Source organism: Lycium barbarum, chromosome 7 (assembly GCF_019175385.1).
Source record: "Lycium barbarum isolate Lr01 chromosome 7, ASM1917538v2, whole genome shotgun sequence".
In the NCBI taxonomy this organism is placed as follows: Eukaryota; Viridiplantae; Streptophyta; class Magnoliopsida; order Solanales; family Solanaceae; genus Lycium; species Lycium barbarum.
In genome coordinates, this window is record NC_083343.1 from 132345224 (window position 1) to 132354988 (window position 9765).

General features: G+C 33.8%; 1 protein-coding gene across 1 annotated transcript; it reads right to left on the minus strand.

Annotated features, from left to right (window-relative positions):
• Positions 1-3400: 3400 nt before the first annotated feature.
• Positions 3401-8657, minus strand: LOC132601974 (two-component response regulator ARR1-like). The gene is made up of 6 exons (XM_060315013.1): positions 8344-8657; positions 6723-6875; positions 6276-6650; positions 5097-5173; positions 3493-4380; positions 3401-3424 (listed from the first exon to the last, which is right to left on the minus strand). The coding sequence occupies exons 1-6, from the start codon at positions 8486-8488 to the stop codon at positions 3401-3403; spliced, it is 1662 nt and encodes a 553-aa protein (XP_060170996.1). The 5' UTR covers positions 8489-8657.
• Between the last annotated feature and the right edge of the window lie 1108 nt (positions 8658-9765).

The window sequence follows — 9765 nt, forward strand, 5'->3', positions numbered from 1 at the left end:
TGGTAGCTTATGATTGTTTACCATTTTCCTTTCCCTCGGATTTGGGGTTTGTTACTTACATTCAACGTTGTTATAACCCGTTATTTGAGGGTATTCCTAGAAGTACTTGTAGAGCCGATGTTATAGATTTGTTTAAAAAATATAGATTTTATTTGCGCCATGTATTTAATTCTTTAAATTGTAATGTTTGTCTTACCGCTGATTTGGGTCTTAGTATTAACCATTTAGATTTTTTTGCTATTACATGTCATTGGGTTGATGACAACTGGGTTATGCAAAAAGGAATTATAGCTTTTTTATACGACGAAGGAAAAGGTCGTCACGATGGAAAATTTTTAGCCGATTTAATATCTACTATAATGAGATTTTTTAACATTTATAGAAAAACACTTTGTATTGCTTTAGATAATGCTTCTAATAATACAAAGGCAATTGGTCGTTTAAAAAGAGAAATAAACCCTCCTCTAAGAAATATTTTTCATGTAAGATGTAGTTGTCACATTTTAAATTTAATTGTTAAAGATGGTCTTATGCATTTTGATGATTCTGTTAAAAAAGTTAGAAATGCTGTTGCGTTTCTTTTTTGTAATGCTAATAGGGGAAAAATTAGAGATTTTAAGAATGCTTGTGTGGAAAATAACCTTAGACCTAGGAAAATTCAAGTAGAAATTGAGACTAGGTGGAACTACACTTACATTATGCTACAACAAGCATATGAGTATAAGATTCCCTTACAACAAGTTTACAACAAATATAATATTGATAGTGATGATTGGTTAACTTTTAAGCATTGGGAAGATGTTAAAGAATGTATTGAACTCTTAGAAATTTTTTATAATGCAACTCTTGCTTTTTCTAGACAATTCTATCCCACGGTAACCGGAATTTTAGCCTACTTAGCGGAAATAGCTAGAGTTTTACAAGAGTATAAATATAAACCCGATTATCAAGTGGCTATTTTTGAAATGATAATCAAATTTAAGAAGTATTTTTTTCGCATCCCAACTTTATTTATATTGGGTTCCCTTTTAAATCCTTGTTTAAAAGTGTCTTATACTAAAAATTTGGTTAGTCAAATTTATACATTTTTAGAAATTGAAGAGGGAGTTCAACCATCTTTAGCTGAAGCCGATCTCGCTATTGATGATGAGTTTAGAAAAGTTTTTACTCATTATTCTAGTTTGGAAGAACGTGCTACACCCGTTGCTCCACGCCCTACTACTTCTCAGAGTAGCAAAAAGGGTTTGTCGGGTTTAAAAGTTTTACATTCACAGCCAACTTCTCTTCTACTGCAAACTTTGATGAATTTAACTTTTATTTGATGCAGCCAAATGTGGATATCAAGGATGACTTGGACGTCTTAGCATGGTGGAAGAAGTACAAGGCAAGCTATCCGGTACTTTCAAGAATGACTCGAGATATCCTTACGGTTCAAGTATCAACCGTGGCTTCGGAGAGCGCATTTAGCCAAGGAAGACAACAAATTGGAGACCATAGACATTCATTATCCGGCTTTAGCTTGCAAGTACTAGTGTGCATTCGAGATTGGATTAGATCGGAGCGACGCAACCAAAACTCATAAACGAAGCAAGGCGAAGAGGAAGAAATTGAAGATTTGATAGCTAGTGGACCGGACCAAATGGAAGACTTTGAAGATATTTCCATGACCGAATATGATGTGGGGGAAATTAACGAAATGGTTCAAAATTGGTGATTTTATTATTCTACTATTTTTGTATAACTCATGTATTATTTGCAAGTTAAAAAAAAATACAACTTGCAAATAAATGTTATCCAAGAATGAATAAAATATATGGCTCATTGAGCTTTCTTCTATTTACTTGTGTTCATATTTTTACTTTTATTAAGTTAGGAATATAAGTATATATAGTATATAAGTAAGTACATATATATTATATAAATATATATAGTATATATATTAAGTATATATTGTATATATAGTAGATATGTATATATAGTATATATATTAAGTTATACCTATATATATATATATATATATTAAGCTATACCTATATATAGTATATAGTACATATATATATATAAGTATATAGAGTATAGAGTATATAGTACATATATATAAGTACATATAGTATATATATTAAGTTATACATATATATAAGTATATGTAAGTTATACATATATATGTGTACGAAAAGCACTATTCTGTATTGCTGACTTGCTGTTAGGCTGTTAGTCAGTAAATATTTAAACTTTAATTATAAAGTTGTATAACATATGTAAATATACCTACAATATACAAATAAATACTATAATATATATATATATAATACAAAAAACAAAAAAAAATATTTTAACCAATCCAAACCGGAACGGTTCCGGTTTGGACTTTAAAATATTTTTTCAGTGTTTTAAAAGGCAGTTCTGGGACTCGCCTCGGGGCTCGCCCGGGGCGGGGCACTAGCAAAATGCCCCAGGGCTCATGTGCGGGGCTTAATTCCTGCGAGGCTTACGCCCTAAGCGCCCGATTGTACGCCCTAAACACGCCTAACGCCCAACGCTCGGGGCTCGCCTAACAGTTCTTACACAATTACATATTAAATTCCTTAATTAAAACCGTTGACCCTCATAATTCTTTAACAAATGATTGATACTTAATAATTTTTCATTTACCGAAATAAGAAGATTGGGCATAACTCAAATAACAAGTCGTAGTATTGCATATTTACTATATGAGAACATCGTGAGGGTGAATATCACTTAATATTTCTTTTAAGAATACATAACCGAATTGTGAATTTTCACTTGTCATTGGTCTTTTGTCCTATGTATCAAAATTATCATATTTTATTATTTCTATATTTGAAAGTAATTTTATTTTTATTCATGAAGTAGTTACGTTTCAATTATAATACTGATAAAGTTGTTTATAGGGAGATACAATGAATAGTATGATAGTAATATTGTTTTAACAAATTGTGATTTTTTCATTGTTTGAAAGTTAAGATGTTAGAGTTGATTTGTATTTCATAATAGCTTTTATTTCATTGTATTGTTTATACTTGTAAGGTTATATATATATATATATACTTTTCTTTTATTTTTATGTAATTTTACCTATTTAAAAATATTTATTATAATTATATTATTTTATGAAATACAAAAAATTAAATACCCATGGGGCTTACGCCTCACCGAGGCATATGTAAAACGTCCCGCCTTACGCCCCTGCCTTTTTAAACACTGTATTTTTTTGTGTATATATACTTAAGATCTCTTATTAAAATTTGGCTTTAGGCTACTAATTTTATTTAAATGCCCTTTTTTTGGGGCGATTATATGAATACTTACTGATCGTGTCGCACCACTAAAGCTCATTTCATATAAAATAAAAAGTACGAAAAGTTCCATATTACTTCTACTAGCATATAAACGTCTGACATGACTAAAAGACTCAAAGAAAACATAGCAACTAATATTGAAGCAACGTAAAGGTAATAAATTAAGACTAACCTGCTCGAAAAGGGCACTCATGAGGTCCTCTTGTCCAAATTGCTCAGGGAAAATGGTAACCGAGTTAACTTGTGGACCAACCATAGGATTAACATGTCTAATTTCTTCCCCGCTAGAGAGAACTGCTTCCACAATAGGAGCATTTACGTTCTGTCCACTCTGCTCCACTGAAGAATTACCATGTTGTATGCTAGAATGATAAGAGGCATCAAAGGTTGATCCAACATTCTGTAAACCCCAATCATGTGTGAAAATATCATAATCAGACTTAACCTCTTCCTTACGTATCCCGTTAGTTGCCAGAGTGGAAATTGCTGAATTTCCACTCAAAGGAAAACTGCTTCTCGCCAAACGTACGTTTTGATTTAATGAGAAATCTACTGCTGAAGACACTTGGGGAACATGATTGAACATACTAACTTGCGCACTATCAACAATACCATTCCGTAATAGGACCTTATTGGATTCACTTAGCATCTGAGCTCGTAACTGTGGTTGAGAAATCCGTGCAACTAAAGATTTATTTTGTTGCTGCATATTCATTTCCAAAAAGGATGGCTTTGGTTCCACGGTAGTTGGGATTCCATAAAGCAAGTTAACTTGCTTATTGCTATCGTTCAGTCGTTGCTGACCTTGATATCTCAACATGGAGTTTTCAAAGCCAAAATGGTTTCTCTGGTTTGCTAGGGGAATACATATGGGAGATTTTGCTGCAGGCCTACCCAATGTGGCGGACAACGGGAAGGTAGAAAGACTTTGAGCGGGAAATAGACCGGTAGGTGTAAGAGCTTGAACATCAAGACAGTTTGACAATGTCCCAACGGTTGCTTCCGAGTGTCCCATGGAAGCATTATCCAGTTTATCCTTCCGTAGAATCAACCGGTATTTCTGCAATGTGGGATCAACCAGAAAGTAATGAACACTTTTGAATTTTTTGATCTTAAACTAAAGATATGTATAATGTGCAAAAATGCCCTTTAATATTGTGATCTTAAACATGTCATGTGGGATGTTGGAATTAAAGAGTTGTCAAATTAGGAAAGAGACATTCCTTTTTATACAAACTAAAAAGGAAAGTAAGACAAACAAATTGAAACGGAGGGAGTACTATTTAGCCGAAAACTATTTGGGGTGGGAGAAATACTCTAGCAGTTTATGCTATATTCAGGTCCATTTCATTCAATACTTAAAACTACTTGGGTGGAAGTTTAATGATTTGGGCTGTCCTTTTCTATCTTATGAGGAAAATTAGGAGTTCCCTAAAACTAAAAGTACTCTAATTCCTGCACATATGCCTATCACAACTTAATATAAGTGTAACATCAATGAGTAAACATTAATCCAACTAATTGATGTCGCCTGATGGATCATTTGCTTTCACTATGTTCCATTCTAGTTATTTTCGCATTTATTTCTAAAGGATGTATGTCTTTTGAGATAACTTCGCTTTCACCTTTAGCACTAACTAGTGAAAATACTACGGAACATCTCAATTGAGTATATGTTGCAAGATATACAACCAACACATGAGATCGTTAGCCAATGAAATTTCTTATGCATGGTTTAAATTCTTGAGAAGGGGAAAAAGTAAAAGTCCTCGGTACCTGAAGGTGGCTAGCAACGTTTTCTCTTTTTAGCCACGGAACATTCATCAGTTCGAGAATTTTCTTGGGAACAGCCCCTGTATGCATAGTTAAAGTTGAGACAACAAGGAATATGAAAATAAATGTGAGGATAATATTGATTTTTAATAAATTGTAAAGTAGAAGACCTTATTGAACTACATATTTACATGAAAATAAAAGGAATATCACAATCATGGAGAGTGGAGTCAAGCGAGAACCAGATAGTAGTGTTCTTGTAATACATACATACCAAAATCACCACCTTTTATTGAACACTAAATATGATATTAGAGAGTAAGGCACTACTAACCAAGGCAAAACATAATTTGACTAATCTCATATAGCTCACGATTGGATCTTTGAACCCCCCTCAATCCCAATATTTACTTCATCCCTCTTCGATCCATCTTCAAAAAGGTCAAACTAGTATAAGCTAGAACTTTAAATCGCCACTTAGGATATGACGTGAAATGTTTTCGACGGATCTCTCATTTCTGCACAATTTTAGTACTCCTATCTTAAACATATCTCTAGCTGAACTTAATAAGTAGCTGTTCAAAAAGTCATAATATAAGCGTCTACCCCCACCCCAAGCAAGAGTAAGAAAGGCACAACAATATTTGCATGTGAACACACGTCTTCAGCATAAGAGTTTTATGACGCACAAAGTAAAAGAAGCACAAAATTCAGATAAAGAACTAGCTCTGATGATGAGGAATATGATTCCTCAAATAAGGTCTCTAACTCTTGAATTTAACTGCCGGAAAAAAACAGGAAGAAGAGAGAAGACATAAGGTAAGCATTTATGTAAATTCCTGTTGAAAAGAATCCAAGGGGGTGCCACATATCACATACAGGGAAATGTGTTAACATATTAAAAAGAAATATTGATTGTGAACAAAGCAAGGTTAATAGAGAAAGATACATGTAAATGCACAAATAAAATCCAAAGACTACACATTTGGTATATGATTTTATTAAGTATAGACTGCAAGAAGCAGAGACTTCAAGTTATGAGAAGCAAAATGTGATGATGAGGAATCTGATGAATGAAATAAGATTGCTGATGCAAAATAACCAGACAATTTGGAACATAGAATTGGATTAACAAGACAAGAAGCTAATAAATATCCAAAATCATGGTAAAATGATACATACTGTCCGGTCCAAGTTGCATGAAAGCTTGTACAAACTTTTTATGAAGTTCCGCTGACCAAATTATACGTGCTTTCTTCGACGTGGATATATCATCCCTTTCTTCCATTTCATTTTCCTCCTCCTTCCGTTTCCTTGAGCTTTTCAACCCTGAATACGAGTACTCAACATCTTTCGCTGGTTCTTGCAGCCTTTCTCCATCTTCAATATTTCCTGATTGATCTAAAATCTTGCCCTTCCACTCGTCCTTATTTTGTCGAACCACATGCTGCCAAATGTTCTTCAGTGCATCAATACGCACCGGTTTGATCAGATAATCAAGTGCACCATGAATCACACCTTTCAGAATTACACTTCTACTATCATCCCCAGACATCACTGTCCAATCACAAAATGGAAGTTAAAGTCCACCGATTAATATAAAATTCGGCATTTCTAAAGAATACTTACTTATAACAGGCAGGTCCATCTCCAGACCAATGTGCTCGAGAAGTTTAAAACCGTCCATGTCTGGCATGTGGACATCGCTTATCACCAAGTGAAAGCCATTTTTGTTTTCACGGAGCAACGACAATGCAACCTCTGCTCGATTACACGTGGTGACTGGAAGACACCGTTAAATTGGAATGAATTTTGAGTAGAAAAGAAAAAAAGCTCTGTTCAGGATCAACTTATCAACATCAACATACAGATATTCCTTATTCTTTTTCCTCATTAAACATTCACTTGGTAAAGTTCAAAGGGTCTTTAGAAACATGTAAACACAAATGCAAGCATAAGTACTCTTCCAGCATCAATTCTCAACATAACCATTTCCTAGATCACCTAAAAGCCAAATTTTGAACGTCTACTCCATTTTATGTGGAGACATTCAGAGTACGATGGGATCAGATCACGTAATCAGTGTAAACTCGGACATAGAATCTTTATGTTCTTTCAAACAAAACTTACATATTTAGGAACTACACAAAAATTTACATTTCCTAGATCACCTAAAACAGAAAATCACCTAAAAGCCAGATTTTGAAAAACTTCTACTCCTTTGCATTTTATGTGTCGAGTTTGGAATACGAGGGTCAAACTAAATATTCAGTGCGTATTTGGACATAGAATCTTCAAGTTTTCTGAAACAAAATATATACATATAGAAACTACATAAAAAGAATTACTCCCTCAGTCTCAATTTGTTTGATACTTCTCGCTTTTCAAGAGTCAAAATGAGTTGCTCTTTGACCGTAATTTTTTCATATGTCTTTTAAATAATTTAATTATTAATTATGGTGACTAACAATACTTTTTACTTAGTTTTCAAATATGTAAATTTTATTTAAGAAAATTTAAAGATTCTATATTCAAACACACGGTCAATATTAAGAAGTTTGACTCTCGAAAAGCGAAAAGTGTTAGACAAATTAGGACGAACGAGTATAAGTTAGTAAGTCAAAAATAAATTTTACCGTCAAAGAGAAACCTCTTTGACACTCCAAATAGTAATAGTACCACATATAGTAGAACAAAAGAAGTATTCCACCAAAAAAAGAACAAAAGGACTACGTTTATGATTTAACTCCTTTCAAGTAAGCTTCCTCATATTGCCGGTCACAAACCTTGATATAAGTGCAGTAGATTGACAGCTAGCCTAAAATTTGTTAGCTTATAATGAATCCTACAATTTACTAGTTTGGGATTGTGGCATTTGTAGCTATTGTCATTATTGCTCTTTAATGGCTTATACAGGGCGGAGGTAGTGTATAATGCGTAAGTTTGGCAAAACCTAATAGCTTTTGTCTAAAACCCCTGTATATATCTATGTTAAAAAATCACAAAATATGTAGAAAAATTAAATCCGAAACGCTCAAGATTACAATTTTGGACCGCCTTTGGGCCACAACATTAATTCAACAAGATTGAGTACTCCCAAAGCCCAAAAGAACCAAATTAACGTACTAAGTAGACAACACATTCAACATATTTCTCCCTAGAACTGAAAATGAAAATAACAAAAAAGGCACAAGGACATGAACTTTATACAAATAGTGCATGAAAATTGTAGAGCAAAAATATTGATTACCTTCATAGTGGCACTCCTTAAGCATTCTTTCCAAAAGTGTAAGACAAGTAGCATCATCATCAACAACAAGCAACCGGAACGTTGGGAACTTGCTTGATAAGCCATCACTGGCCGTCAAACATGCACCAGAAGTAGAAGTAGACATGGGGTTTATTCAATTGTGAAGAAGCAGATGGAAATATATAGCACGAACGATATAAAGAGAGAAAAAGAAGGAAAAAAAACAAGTAAAAGAAAATTCAAAAATAAAAGAACTACTTATATATATCTATCTCTTTTTATCTTTTTTCTTTCTGGCTTCTCTCAAAAAGACGTTTTGCGGGCAAGTCGATTAAAGTAAGAGCAGGGAGAGAGGTTTATTTACGGTTATTATAGTGCGACTTTTTATTTCTTCTTCAAGTTTCTTTCCGGCGTTCGTCTTATTCGTATTGGGGCCCAACTAAGTTCCCGTATAATCCCACACTTGAGATGAAGCGTTTTCTAACAAAGACGACTCCGCAATCACGATTCTAAACCGAAATCTCTGATTTACTTCAAATATGTAAAAGATATATCATACATATTTATAACAACAACAACAACAACAACCCAGTGAAATCCCACAACGTGGGGTCTGGGGAGGGTAGAGTGTACGCAGACCTTACTCCTACCAAGGTAGGATGGCTGTTTCCGAGAGACCCTCGACTCAATAAAAACATAACAAGAGGTCAGATACGGCTAAGAAATTCAAAGCGATATGGAAATGAAGTAACGCAAGCGACACAGATAACATAGAATAATCAAAGCACAGGAAATAACAGATAATAGCATAATAGCATAAATTAGAGCACAAGAAATTATACTACGATAATGCGACTATTAATAAGGCAGGGTAATGAGACTATCTACTAGCCTTCTACCCTAATATGGGTCCTCCAAACCCTTCTATCTAAGGTCATGTCCTCGGTAAGCTGTAACTGCGCCATGTCGTGTCTAATTACCTCTCCCCAATACTTCTTTGGCCTACCCCTACCTCGTCTGAAACCATCCATGGCCAACCTCTCACACCTCCGCACTGGGGCATCCGTGTCTCTCCTCTTCACATGCCCAAACCATCTCAATCTCGCTTCTCGCATCTTGTCTATATCATACATATTTATATTGTATATTTATTAGTTTAAACAAATAGTAGTACAGATAGATAATTTTCGTAGCAGTTGTTATTTAGGGTTTATTATAATAATTTTTAGCGAAGCTTACAGATTTTAATATTATTTGAAAAAAAAAAAAATGCTATTAAAAGGTATAAGTTAAGAATTTTAGTATTAATAGAACTCTTTTGAGACTGACGGAGTATATTTAAATCTATATACATTCATTAATGTGTAATTTGTTCAATTTACTAAAGTTTTAGTGTCTATCTTTATCTTCTTTTTATTCCAT

Excerpts from the sequence above, each read along its gene's own strand:
- LOC132601974 (XM_060315013.1), bottom strand. The coding sequence starts at position 8,488 with ATGTCTACTTCTACTTCTGGTGCATGTTTGACGGCCAGTGATGGCTTA. Across the intron at positions 6,651-6,722 it reads GATGGACCTGCCTGTTATAA|TGATGTCTGGGGATGATAGT; the intron begins GTAAGTATTCTT and ends GTGATTGGACAG. Across the intron at positions 5,174-6,275 it reads CATGCAACTTGGACCGGACA|GGGCTGTTCCCAAGAAAATT; the intron begins GTATGTATCATT and ends CTATGCATACAG.